This window comes from Gymnoscopelus microlampas (assembly GCF_963454915.1).
Source record: "Gymnoscopelus microlampas genome assembly, chromosome: 13".
In the NCBI taxonomy this organism is placed as follows: domain Eukaryota; kingdom Metazoa; phylum Chordata; class Actinopteri; order Myctophiformes; family Myctophidae; genus Gymnoscopelus; species Gymnoscopelus microlampas.
In genome coordinates, this window is record NC_139950.1 from 48,865,937 (window position 1) to 48,880,603 (window position 14,667).

The following is a 14,667-nucleotide window of genomic DNA, read 5'->3' on the forward strand; positions in this document are numbered from 1 at the left end:
CCAAAAAAGTCATTTTTTTCTATCGATTAGTCACTCCATGGGGACTTGAATTCATGGATCATTTTTTTGTTTTTGTCTCATTCCTAAGCCAATAATTTGGTAGGCAGCGGTTCCGGTAGGAGACACAAAGGAGACTTTGACTGAACCAGAAGTCATCAAATTATTGGCTTATAGGAATGACACAAAAACAAAGAAATATCCATGAATTCAAGTCTCCATGGGGTGACTAATACACAGAGAAAAAGTCATTTTGGGGGTGAACTATCCCTTTAAAGGAGGGTTTATTAGGAGAAGTTCATTATCCCCCCCTTGCCGAGGAGGGGGGGGGGGGGGGGGGGTAATTTGTGCTGAATATAGTAGATGTTTGCCTTCCAAGTCCCGGGGGTTTGAATCCACACAGAGGTACAGTATACTGTGTACGGGTCAGTCAGTGATCATGGGGGCCGTGTCCGAGGTAGTCTCTGGCTCTGCATCGCCGTACCTCTCCATCTCCTCCATCTCTCTCTCCACAGGGTCTCCTTCTCCTCTACTGGTGAAACGCACCTGTCTCCTCTCTAAGACTGTCACCATCACACAGTTAACATGACCATTAATTGTCACGCAATTAATTGCGATTAAAGGTAGGGTAAGTGATTTACTTAAGGTTAAAATAAGTGTTAGATAACTATATTGTGATAGTACTCATTGCTATAGAGTGTTTGTTCAGCTAAAGGAGTCTCCATGTCTCTCCAGCTCTTTAATAAACAGAAAATGCATTTTCAGTGCTCTCTCCTGATTGGCTTAAATGTTGTCACCTACCTGAAAATGTACTATATTGTGTTTACTAAAGATCTGGAGAGACCCCTGTGACCGAACAAACGCTCTGTAGCAATGATTACTATCACAATATATTACTTTAACCTTTTCAACAAAACAAAAAAATAAACTTTTGTTTGCCTTTTAGGCAACATAATCAAAAAATTCACAGGGGCAGATTATGACATATACAAAGAAATGACTGGCATATTTAATCATTTTCAAAATAGCAGAAATAGCTGTTCTACAAGCTTGCAAGTGACACGTTGCAAGCTTGTAGATCAGCTATTTCAGCTATTTTTTTTAAAGAATAGGGTGTAATAAATCAAATGAAGTGTTTGTAGTGTGTGTCTTTTAGAATACCTGATCACCTTAATAGAAACCACAACTAGCTACTAGCCAAACCAAACCAACCGTTTTGCTGGTAGAACTTGATTTGATCTCCTTCTGTCCTCAAGTAACACTGTCCTTTGAAAAGCCATCAAGCTCTATAAAGGTCATATGATGTATAATACACACCCACTCACCTTTGCAGCTAGTGGCCCTTTTGCGATGGATGATGGATGTACTGATGAGACTCAATTATTATTATCCAAAATAATTAGGATTAAGTTTTCGGTGGTTAAGTGGCTCAGTAGTTAATGCAGACAGACTTAAAATGTGCAGCACATTGGAATAGACCCTATGACAGCCAGGCCATTAGTATACATTTAGGGCTAGGCCAATGTGTTTTTGGTAAGGTGATTATTTTGCATGTCTGTGGCAAAAATGAAATATTAATGAAAATGTCCGTCACAAGCTGCCATGGTGATGACCACTGCGATTGACGAAATAATTGCGATTATCTCAAATAATTGTGATTAGGCGATCATGTAATCTCTCAAGAACAGATTCTGCCCTGTGGTGGAATCTGTCGGAGAGGTTCGTCATAACGTGTGCGCATTGGCTACAAGTGGGCGTGCCTTCAGATCAGGAAGTAGGCCGCGCTTTACCCAATCAAATGTAGTGGGCGGGATTCACGTGTCCATCCACCCTTCCCCCCTCGAAACTAGCCGAAACTAATTTAACAATAGCGTCCTCGGAGCGGACAAAACCACGGAAAGATATTCACATTTTAAATGACTCTTTCATCATAGAAACAAGTGGTCTTATAACCAAAACCATCCATGTTCTCTGGGAGAAGTGGTGTTAGTGTTCCGTGTAGAAATATTGTTAGTGGGAATGAAAACGTAGTCGCACCAACCGGAAGTGATGCGCTGAAGGCAGACATGAAACCGGGGTTTCCCTGCGCACTGGCTTCCCATTTGCCTCCCTCCAGACCCCACAGATTAAATCACAAACAGCAGAGGTCGCTGTTTTTCATTTTCTGTGGGGTCTGGCTACGCGAGACTAGCGATCATGTAATAATTGTGACAGACTTACTCCTCTCTCTCCATCCCCTGCTCTCTCTCTGTTTCTCCTCCTTTGGTACCATGGTGATGGTGGTGGTGGTGTGCTCCTCTGGCTCCAGCATGGCCTGGACGCTCTCTCCTTCCTCCTCCTCCTCTCCTGGGTGGAGGAGGACTCCACCGCCATGTCTGGGCGAGGTCACAGACATCGGGGCGGGGCCCCTACTCCTGCCCGGGACCCCCATGTTGTGAAGGAACGAGCCCCCCGTCCTCTCTGTCACATGGGGCGGGTCTCGGCCCCCCTGAGGTGCTTTGAGAGAGTCCCTCTTGTCCTTCTTGCTCAGTATGAAGTTGAGAAAGGCCGTCACTAAAAGCATGCTCCCTGTGGTCACAAAAGTATCAATAGTACTGAAATGTAGAAATATTCTGTTACAAGTAACAGTCTGGAATTCAAATTGTACAAAAGTATTGGTATCATAATGTTCTTAAAGGTAGGGCAAGTGATATCTTTTGGTAAAATATATATATTTTTTGTAATCATTGCTACAGAGCGTTCGGTCACAGGGGTCTCTCCAGCTCTTTAGTAAACAGAATATCGTACATTTACAGGCAGGTGACAACATTTAAGCCAATCAGGAGAGAGCACTGAATATGCATTCTCTGTTTAATAAAGAGCTGGAGAGACATGGAGACTCCTTTTACTGAACAAACACTCTATAGCAATGAGTACTATCACAATATAGAGCTATTTAACACTTATTTTAACCAAAGTAAATCACTTACCCTACCTTTAAAGTACCAAAAGTAGAAAGTACTCATTATGCAGAATGTCCCATTTCACAAGTTTTTAATATAAAATCTTCATAAAAATAGCAGATCTACAAGCTCACAATGCGTTGCATTGTGAGCTTGTAGATCGGCTTTCAAATGTAGATCGGCTTTCAAATGTCCGAAATGTATATAGGGCTGAAGTGGTTAATGTATGTTTTGTAATAATAATCAAAATCTACAAAGTAACTATTAACTAAAGACTTCAAACAATTGTAGTGGAGTAAATTAAGTACAAAATTTGCCTCTGAGATGTAGTGGAGTAGAAGTAAAAGTATATATATACTTGTATATAAATTGCAGCTTTCACACTCCTTAGTACCTGAGATAACGGCATGCCACACCAACACAGGATGCAGGAAGCAGACCACAGACATGATGGAGTAATACAGGAACTTCTGGAAACCTCCAACCTGACAGAACCTCCTCCACCATGAGAACACTGGCCAGTCTGGAGGAAAACTATGTGGAGAGAGAGAGAGAGAGAGAGAGAGAGAGAGAGAGAGAGAGAGAGAGAGAGAGCAGTGGTAAAGTCACTGCACACCACCACGGATGTTGTGGGTTCAAATCCACCGTGGTGCATCCGGCTTTGTCGGGCGTCTATACGAACACAATTGGCCCGTGTTCAGGGGGAGGGAAGCCGGACGACGAGGAGGGTGATAATTGTCATTGCACGTACTCTTACGGGCTGGGGGGGGGGCGGCACCTGTCAGCGGGGAGTGTTGGGCGGGAGGAGTAGGACGAAGGCCCTACGTCCTCCCGTTGGGGGCTCCTCACTGACAGGTGAGTCAGTAGGATATGGATATGGGGCGGCCATAGCTGGGTGGTTAGTGAGCACGCCTAGGGAACCAGAGGCCCTGGTTGCCCCAGGTTCGATTCCAGGCCATCCCAGCATATGCGTCGATGAAATGAAATTTGTCCCTGAGCAAGACTCTTAACCCCTAATTGCTCACAGGTTCTCATTGGAAACAAGACCACAAGGACTTTCATGAACGACCTGTTAAAAGGAATTATCCTTACAGCAGTGACAACACAGACATGTGTGTGGAGAGGAATTAACCTTCTTACTGAATTGGCATAATGACTAAATTGGGGAGAAAAAGGGGGTAAAAAAGAATTGTCTATTCTAAATTTAAGGGGAAAAAAATTACATTTGTAATACCTTACTTTTACTTGTAACAGAGTATTTCTACATTGCAGGTAAAAAACAAACAAACACTGAGACAGAGAGAGACTGTGTTTTAGACTGAGCATTACAGTACATACAGTCGCTCTTGTTTCACTGGATCCAGCTGCTTCATGCCCCCCCCCCCCCACACACACACACACACACACACACACACACACACACACACACACACACACACACACACACACACACACACACACACACACACACACACACACACACACACCTGTCTCAATGGTGATCTAAGAATACACAAACTTCAAATGGGCATCTCCGGGGGTATGGGGGGGGGGGCATGGGGGGGGGGGGGATGAAGGTGTATACCACTCTAATGTGCTGTTTCACCATGAGGCCTCACTTCTCTGTGTCTTATCTGCACTGACACACACACACACAGCATCGTGTACAGTACACAGCCAGTTACTGTACAACACAATACACTATTCAAATGTACACAGATATGGAGAAGAAAGCAGTGGTGGAAAGTAACTAAGTACATTTACTTAAGTACTGAACTTGAGTACAATTTTGAGGTATTTGTACTTCACTTGAGTATTTCCAATTTCCAATACTTTTACCGCTACTCCACTACATCTCAGAGGCAAATATTGTACCTTTACTCCACTACAATTATTTGAAAATTTGAGTTACTAGTTACTTTGCAGATTTTGATTATTATTACAAAACATACATTAACCACTTCAGCCCTATATATACTATTTGAAAATAGCAGATCTACAAGCTCACAATGCGTCGCGAATCGCGATGCGACACATTGTGAGCTTGTAGATCTGCTATTTTCAAAGGATTTTCATAAATTTTACACGTTTGAAAACTTGTGAAATGGTACATTCTGCATAATGAGTACTTTCTACTTGTAGTACTTTAAGTACATTTTGATACCAACACTCTTGTACTTTTACTCAAGTAAATCTTTAATTCCGGACATTTAACTTGCAACAGAGTATTTCTACATTGCAGTATTGATACTTTTACTTAAGTAAAACATGCCGTATGATGCTGTACTTACGGCAGACACATGAACAGCATGGCATCCAGGAAATAGGCCACTTCAACCAGCATGATGCACACAGCCGACACACTGGTGTGAGAGATAAAGAGTCAACATTCAGACACAAAGGATCAATAACAGGAATGATAAAGATCAACAGTTATAAAGGGTAAAACAAGACATGACTCAGTCATGTATACCAGCTTGTTATATGTTTTCTCTGATTTGTCTCGCAGAATCTGGCAACACTGTTAGTGGCTCCCCATTGGCTTAGACCTGTTGCTTATTTCTCTCGCAGAATCTGGCAACACTGCCAGAGAGTCGAGAGGCGTGTCTAGTACCATAGCTTGGGAGTTCAGAGTATGGGAAAGTATCCCCATTGGCTTAAAGGGCAGCCAATGATGAAAAATGAATGCAAATCTGTAATGTCTAATGATGACTAGTAGGTCTGTCTCTTCTTAGACCAGCTTTGCAAGCTGGTAAAAAATAGTAGGTAAAAAAAAATGTATGACCTTAATCATAGCATGTTCTGAGGTGCTTGAAGGTGCTGTGTGCATGGTTCCTTTTGGTTGATAAGTATGGGCCAACTGCACTGTTATGTGTATTTATTTACATGTACGTATAATTCTGTATGTGTATGCAGTCTTAAAATGCAAAGTGTCAGGTGCCTGTGTGTGTGTGTGAGTTTAAACATTATAGAAGGTGCAGAGGTTGACAAAGTACTCAACCCCAGTACTTGAGACAAAGTATACATACTCCTAGTCAAATATCTCCATCCACAAGTGCTCCAGCAAGTACTGGAGTACTACTTTAACAAAAAAATATTCTTCAAAAGTAAAAAAAAAAAGTTTTAATATCAATGCATTGCTGTGTTGAAACGTACCAAAAAACATGAATAGTGAAAATAGCAGATGTACAAGCTCACAACGCATCGTGATGCGACGCTTACGTTGTGAGCTTGTAGATATTAGCTATATTTGCACACAGAATCAACGTGTGTCAGTGATACACAGAAACATGCACAGCTCCTACATTTAAAGTGTAATTTACACAATCTGCTACGTATTGATAACATCTAACCATCTGAGCCTGAAGTAATGTTCTCAACGAGGACATAACCACCCACCACTATCAGCCTTCCCCTGAGACACTGTGTGTGTGTGTGTGTGTGTGTGTGTGTGTGTGTGTGTGTGTGTGTGTGTGTGTGTGTGTGTGTGTGTGTGTGTGTGTGTGTGTGTGTGTGTGTGTGTGTGTGTGTGTGTGTGTGTGTGTGCGTGCGTGCGTGCGTGCGTGCGTGCGTGCGCGCGCGCGCGCGTGCGTGTTCGTGTGTCTGTGTCCGTGCGCGTGCGCGCGTCTGTGCGTGCGCATGTGTGTGTGTGAGTATTTGTGTGTGTGTATGGGGGAGGGGGGGGGGGGGGGTTCACATGAAATAAACATGCATACTTTTCATGCATTTCTCTCCTCCCTGGGGAGATGTTTTCCTGTGTCTCTGTGGGAGCCTGGCTGTGAGCCACACAGATAACAATAAGTAGGACAGACTGACAGCCCTGCTGCCTGCTGGTGACTTCTGCCATCTGCACCTCACCATGTCCCCAAGGGAGGGGGGCCGTCCCCACCTACCATACCATATCTACCGTTTACAGAAGCCCACTGTGTGTGTGTGTGTGTGTGTGTGTGTGTGTGTGTGTGTGTGTGTGTGTGTGTGTGTGTGTGTGTGTGTGTGTGTGTGTGTGTGTGTGTGTGTGTGTGTGTGTGTGTGTGTGCGCGCGTCAGTGGCGAAAGAAGTACTTGGATATTTTACTTCAGTAGAAGTATCAATACCACAATGTAGACACACTCTGTTACCAGTAAAAGGCCTGTGTTCAAAATGTTACTTGAGTAAAAGTACAAAAGTATTGGCATCAAAATATACTTAAAGCAGATCTACAAGCTCACAACGTAGATCGGCTACTTTCTAATTATGTATGAAATAGGGCAAGTGGTTAATGTATGTTTTATAATATAAAAATGTATATCTGCAAAGTAACTAGTGACTAAAGTTTTCAATTAATTGTAGTGGAAGTACAATATTTTCGTTCCCTACCTATGTTGAATGCACTTATTGTAAGTCGCTTCGGATAAAAGCATCTGCTAAATGACTGTAATGTAATGTAATGTAATGTAATATTTGCCTCTGAGATGTAGTGGAGTAGATGTAAAAGTATTGAAATTTGGAAATAGTCCAGTAAAGTATAAGTAGCCTACCTAAAAAATGTGTGTCCGTGTGCGTGTGTGCGTGCATGCATGTAGGTTGGGGAAGTTATTGTAAAGATTTGGGCCACACACACATTCCTTCCTATATTAAAACAGTCACATAGTTCATTAGTATTCTGTAACTCTGGAATGTTGTCACCAGATCAGGCCAAGTACAACCCAGTCCAAAAAATGCTTTGGTAGATTATATCGATATAAATTATTACAAGATGCTCTGAGTTGGTCCTTATTGTCCTTATACCGTTTTTTGGGGGGGAACTAAAACAATAGGTTTCCTCCAACTGAGTGACAGGGACCATAGATAATGAAAAGGATGGAGATCGATCGATCGATCGATAGATATAATTTACCTTCATCACAACAGCCATTTTGGCGTGACGTACAGTAGTAGGGTAAACACAGGTGCTGCCAATATATTAATTAAGGTTGTGTTTGTCGTGTATTTGGACCTTATGAACATACATATTAATCTAATGAATGAACATGAACATGGACTCCGGACGTCTTCTTCTACACCTTCTTTTAAGCAGCTAGGCCTGGTAACCCGCAGTCTAGTTATGCCTCAATTTACCACATGTTCCATTCAGGTCAAACAGAGTCAGGGTGCTGCTATTGTGCACATTGTCTCACTGCTACGGAACACAACCTTAATTAGTATCACTGGTAAGGGTAAGGTCACACGTATGCTTCGGAAGCCAACGCATGTCAACCACCCGTGTCAATTACACATGTCTTGCGGATAGTGGGCAGTGCCAATTAGGCTGGTGTAGTTAGTTTGGCTTAAGAACATCTAAAATTACAAGTGAAATGCCTGCCAAGTGGGGTCAACCAGACCCATAGAGAGATAGAGTTATGACACGCTTTGATCTCGCCACAAAGCAGGCCGCTATGCGCTATAGTTCCAAACATTGGAACTATCTCGTTGAGATAGAATGAGCATTTCCGCATTCCATTTCTTACAATGGGAGTCTATGCTAGTGTCGTCACGCTCATATTAGATCACGCTGGGGTCAACCACAGTGCTTCTTTCCTATTGGTTGACGCCTGCTCAAAGTTCACCAATGGTGATCTCCACGCGTTGAACCGGTGTCAACACGCCGCAACGAGGAGAAGATCCACATGAATGGGACGCTGACGCTTCTGACACGTGTGACTCGACTGGACCATGATGGCCTTAACAACAGTGTTTACCCAATGGCAATATGGCTGCCATGAAAAAGGTCTCTAGTGCAGGGGTCTTCAACAGGGGGTCCGGGACCCCTAGGGGGTCCTCAGAGCTACTATAGGGGGTCCGCCAAATCTTTGTGTGATAGGATTTCGTTTTTTTACATTGACCACTTGAACCCTAGAATTCCTTTTCTGAGGGGAACATTTGCCGAAAATATCAGATCTACAAGCTCTCAACGCCTCGCGCTGCGAGGCGTTGAGAGCTTGTAGATCGGCTATTTTTGGCAAAGAGGCTATGGGTGTAGAGGGAAAAAAGAGCAGCAAACGTTTATCTGAAACACAATTTTATATAATATAGAGGGGGTCCCTGCTTCATCACTCTCTCAGCTAGGGGGTCCCAATTGGCCTGAAAACGTTGAAGACCCCCTCCTCTAGTGACTAAATGAGAATACTTACAGCAGATAAATGGCCAGACTGTGGAAGTCTCCCTGATGCAGTGTCTCCACGCCTACAGCACACAACACTGGAATGGAGAAGAACAGGCTCAATTATTACTCTTTATTTATTCATTCTCCATTTTATTTTACATAATTACAATACCTCTAAGCACAGAGCTGTGTTTGTGATGGTGACCACCAGATGTCATTGCTAGTCCATGGTTTTAATAAAAAAAACACTCCACATTCCACAGAGCACATGGCATCTGACAGAGAATGTTCAACATGAAGACTCTAAGCTGTTTGCAAAGTGGCCACTAGGTGTCAGAGTGAGTTCATGATTCTTTCAAATCACTCTACTACACTGTCTCAAAATAATCATGCTAATTGCAGCTACATGTTCACATTGTTAGCATGTGCAAACCCTATAGTGCAGGGATACCTAACCCTACATGCTTCTGTCTGGAAGTCAACTCAGCTGTATGGATTAAGGGGGCATAAGTGATGTGTTAAAAAAGATAATAATTAAGCTTTATAATTCAATATTATAATAATATAATATGTAGCTAAAGTGTTTGTTCAGTAGGGGTCTCCCCATCTCTGCAGCACTTTAATACACATAAAATACATGTTCATTTGGTTGGGATGCCCAATCAGGAGAGAGAACTCCACAATGATCATTTATCAGCTTCGATGTAATAGTCTTCCAATTTCAACTGAGGCTTCTTTGTTCCATCACTTCCAATTTCACTTGTTTATTCTGTATCCTGTTGTGTGAGTTCTCTCTCTTGATTGGATCAAATTGGTATCCTGACAGGGTTTAGCTGTTACAGAACAAACAGCAATGATTGTTATCAGAATATAGAGTTACAATGTAACACTTATTTTTAACACAAAAAAACTCAATCACTTACTGTACAATCCCTTTAAACATGGCATACACTCATTTAAAAAGTGTGTATAACATGCTCTTTGCTGGGAGGCAGAAATGAGGTAAGCCCAGAGCATGATATTGAGGGGGGTGATGGGGGGGGGTCACAGCTAACATGTGGAAGCAATTGGTCGGGTCCTGTTTACCAGAAAAATGTGAAGATAGAATCTGCACCGGTGGGATTAGAGGCTCTACAGCGAGGAGGAGGAGGAGGAGGGGATGTAGCTAAACGCTCTACAGCGAGGAGGAGGAGGGGATGTAGCTAAAACGCTCGCTGGGAGTTTATGGAGTGTGAGAGGAATTAACGCATGCTTACAGACATGCCGGCGGAAAATTAACATGTATGTGCACTCACCGTGTGTCTGTATGGAACACACACAGACACAGACACACGGATATATATACTCCCACGGGGGCCCAACCCCAGACACCGAGACCCCGGAGTAGACACACAGACTGATGCACAGAGGAACACATACATACATACAGTACGCACAGAAACACGCGCACATCACACTGCACTAATAAAGATCATAGAAGGTGTGAGTGCATGTGATCAAATGAGCCAATAACTCAGCAGGATAAAGACACGAGGCCTCTGCGTGGCGTGAGGTTAGAGTAGACGACTGTACGTCGGGCCACTGGTTGTTCAGAGAGCGAGTCTGCACGTGTTTGAATTTAATTTAATCTGAGGGAAGTCTAGAGGGAAGCAGCAACCAGACAATCTCCTCACCATTTACTATAGTGTGGCTGGAGGGTGTAGCTCATACATGAGCAACTAGCGGCCCGGGGGCCACGTGCGCCCCCCACCTTCACTTAATACGATCCGCAGGTTAAAATCGGAATACTGATATATTATTGGTTTCTAGCTGTTACAATTCCAAACATGACCCGCTTTAATTACTTCCGTCTGTATTAGTAGCTTAATGACTAGTATTAAAATTGTATTTTCTTTTTTATGTCCAATGTATTTGTATTTAAGTTCATAAAGTTAACATAAGTATAACTATGCATTTGAAATGAAATGAAAATGTTACTTTTCAGGATTCCAAATAAAAAATAGCAAAAACAGCAGATCTAGTTGCAATGTGTTTTGAGCTTGTAGATCAGCTATTTTTGCTACTTTTGTGTGACGAAGTAGAGCATTAATTACAAAAAAAGTTAAAATACAGAGATAAGAGGTTTCTGTGCAGTATATGCAATGTGGCCCTCTGGAGTGAGAGTGGAAATATAGTGGCCCTCTGCATCATCAAAGTTGCATCACCCCTGTAGCTAGTAGCTACTGTACTACTACTGCTGCCGTTCTCAGCCTTTTACTTTCAATGACCCCCAGTTTGATATGCACTCGGCCATGGACCATGTCCATTTGTACACTCTCAGAGCTACAGACCTGTAGGGGTAAATTTGGTTCCTAACTGTCAATCATCATATATATGGATAAATGAACACTGAGGATTTAACTGCATAATCATACCTGATGGAGATCAATTTGTGGCCCAATCAGAGCTGAGAAAATGCCATTTCTATCAGACGTTTAACTGGGGAGCCCCTGGAGCCCCCTGAAGGAACCCTAGGGGCCCCTGAAGGACCCCTGGGGGTCCCCGGACTCCACGTTGAGAACCATTGTATACTGCATGCATGCAGTATCCTGTTGGACTCTCTGGAGCCACCGGGGGCAGTAAAACATAGGTTTTACGTTGTTTTATGTACAGCCAATTGGCCATGAACAGTCTCACCCCGGTGTTTTGTTAAAGAGAAGATCTCAGGGTCATGTCAGGGTCAACAAACTCCAGGACAGACGGAGAGCTCGTCTACTGCATGGCTCAGAGCCAGGCTGCACTTTACTGTATATAGGCACTAACGTTTTGGATCACGGGAAAGAGGGGGGGTACGTATTTACTGGTCCCCTGGGGAGGGGGACCATTACTTTTCTGCGTTCACTCAGCAGATGGCTGCTCAGATGGCTCAGATGAGCGCATGAGGTCGGAGCAGTTAGGGGTTAAAGTGTCTTGGCTCAGGGACACGTCAACTCATAGACTGGGTGAGCTGAGGGTCAAACCAGACGACCTCTCTACCCACTCAGCTACGGCCGGCCCCTATCATCATCAAAATGATTAACTACTATCAGCTATTTCCAGTACATTGACAAAATATCAAATCACGGGGGCACGGTGGTGCAGTCGGTAGCGCTGTCGCCTCACAGCTAGAAAGTCCTGGATTCGATTCCCGCCGTGTTCTCTCCTCCTGGTCATCAGTGCCCATACCCTAGGTGGGGTTGGCCAAAGGGCCTTTCTGTGTGGAGTTTACATGTTCTCCCCGTCTCCCCTAGGGTGGGGACACGGGGCGCCTGATGGAGGGGAAAGGAACTGGTTGGAATAACGTGTTCCTTCCACGCTCTACGTCCTACCGGGGAAACTCCCCCCCCCTGTCAGGTGATAAGCAGCGGCCTGCTAACTCCTCATGCGTTGAAGGAAGCATGAGCTCAGTTCGGAGCTCTCCCCATGGCTGGCAGAGGGAGAGTAGCGCCCAGGATTACAAGCTTAGGAAATTGGCAATGGGTGAAAAAATGGGTTACAAAAATCGTGGGATAACAAGTTTGAGAAAATCAAAAAATCTAATCGATACCAAATAAGTAGACATGGATTCCGTACCTACTCCGGTGGAGACACCAAGAACTCTGCAAGCACATTCCACCACGATCCACCAGGCTCGCTCCGACCTCCCCATGGCAGCACTACTCATACTTCCTGTTCCTCCTGTAGAGGTCTTCTCACCGCCTTAACTTCACGTTCCTTATCTCTGTCTCTCAGGGTTCTCAGTGAGTCAGTAGGTCATCAAAGAGACATTCTTCTGTCCAGGTTGACTATAGTGAGTTGCATGGATGGAAGTGGTTCACTGTGCAGTGTAATCCCTGTAGCTCCATGGTGGCTGTGTGTGTGTGAGCCTGGCTGAGTGTTACTGTTGCTCCAACGACTGCTAATCAGCCTAATACTGCAATGGGTGGAATACAAACACCCACAGTCCAAATCCTGAGTGTTTATTTTGAGCCTTTTCGGGAGCCATTGGTGAAATGAACACTCAGGATTTTAATAGTGAGTGGCTTATTTGCATCCTAACCTGCACACGAGCTCACGCATGCGTGTGCACATGCACACACGCACAATCACACAAATCTACATTCACATGCTCCCAAACTAACTTCTGTGTCTCTAACTCACCCCCCCCCCCCCCCCCCCACACACACACACACACACACACTCAAGCGCACGCACACACAAATATGCGCACAGCACATGCACATAGCAACATGAAAACTGCAACAACGCCAACATTCCATCGGTGAGATCCAAGGTGAAACTGTTGAAGTCATCAGGGTCATTTCTGAACACGTCAGAGATGGTTAAACATTATTTCCCCCTGAGGTACAGATTTAATACTGTGTTACACACACACACACACACACACACACACACACACACACACACACACACACACACACACACACACACACACACACACACACACACACACACACACACACACACACACACACACACACACCAGTGACCTTCAGAACGTAATGACCTTCTCCCCTCACTCCAATATGTCCTTCTCTTCTCTCCTATTTTGCCATATTTCCTTCTCTCGTCTCCTCAGTTATTTATTCATAATTATTCAGCCTCATTGATAGAAACATCTTTTAATCTCATGGGGAGCTCAGATGTTCCACTGTAAGACGCTTAGAGCTGAGTCAACAGCAACAAGGACTTCTACAACAAAGACTCTTTCACACACACACACACACACACACACACACACACACACACACACACACACACACACACACACACACACACACACACACACACACACACACACACACACACACACACACACACACACACACACACACACACACACACACACACACACACACACACGTTTGAGGTATAAGCTGTAGTTTGGGTGCAAAGCCTTTCCGGATCAGCAGCGACCCTGTCACAGAGTCACACTGACTCTTGATTGGTTGCAGTTTAAACTTTTATCCATGACCAGGTTGGTCTTTTGTTTAGCCATGCCCTGCTGATTCATGCTCACTGCCACTGTAGACATTATACATGCAAACACACAGTGTGATGATGGCAGAGAAGTGGCCAACAGCTGCTGAAGCTATCAAAGCTTCACTCCTTGCAACTGCACATCAGTGTTGATTTCGTCGACTAAAACTATGACGAAAAATGTTCGTCGACTGCCTTTTTACACTGATGAAAACTAAATAAAATCAAAATAAAAACGAAATAAAAACTAAGCTATGATGACTAAAACTATAAGACTAAATATATTGACAATTTCATCAACAAATAAAAACTAGACTAAAATGTTGGTGACGGACGAGTGGAGAAGAGATCCAGTAGAACTAAAAGACAAGTCATTTTATGTTTGGTTGCGCTCGGGTGTCATGCTCTGAAAATAGCCGATCTACAAGCTCACAACGCGTCGCAGCGCGACGCGTTGTGAGCTTGTAGATCGGCTATTTTCAGCATGCAACCAAGTCAGAATCAGCCATTACGACGCCATCAAGGCACCGCCAACATACTTTATAGTCGACTAAATCAACTGTAGATTTAGTCGACTACAATCTTATGATATTTAGTCGACTAAAACTA

The 14,667-nt window shown here is 43.8% G+C and overlaps 1 protein-coding gene across 1 annotated transcript; it reads right to left on the minus strand.

Moving 5' to 3' along the window:
• Positions 1–423: 423 nt before the first annotated feature.
• tmem72 (transmembrane protein 72) lies at positions 424–12,727 on the minus strand (the record flags this gene model as incomplete). Its single annotated transcript, XM_084076179.1, has 6 exons — positions 424–560; positions 2,239–2,565; positions 3,334–3,473; positions 5,231–5,302; positions 9,089–9,155; positions 12,652–12,727. The coding sequence occupies 6 exons, from the start codon at positions 12,725–12,727 to the stop codon at positions 424–426; spliced, it is 819 nt and encodes a 272-aa protein (XP_083932305.1).
• Between the last annotated feature and the right edge of the window lie 1,940 nt (positions 12,728–14,667).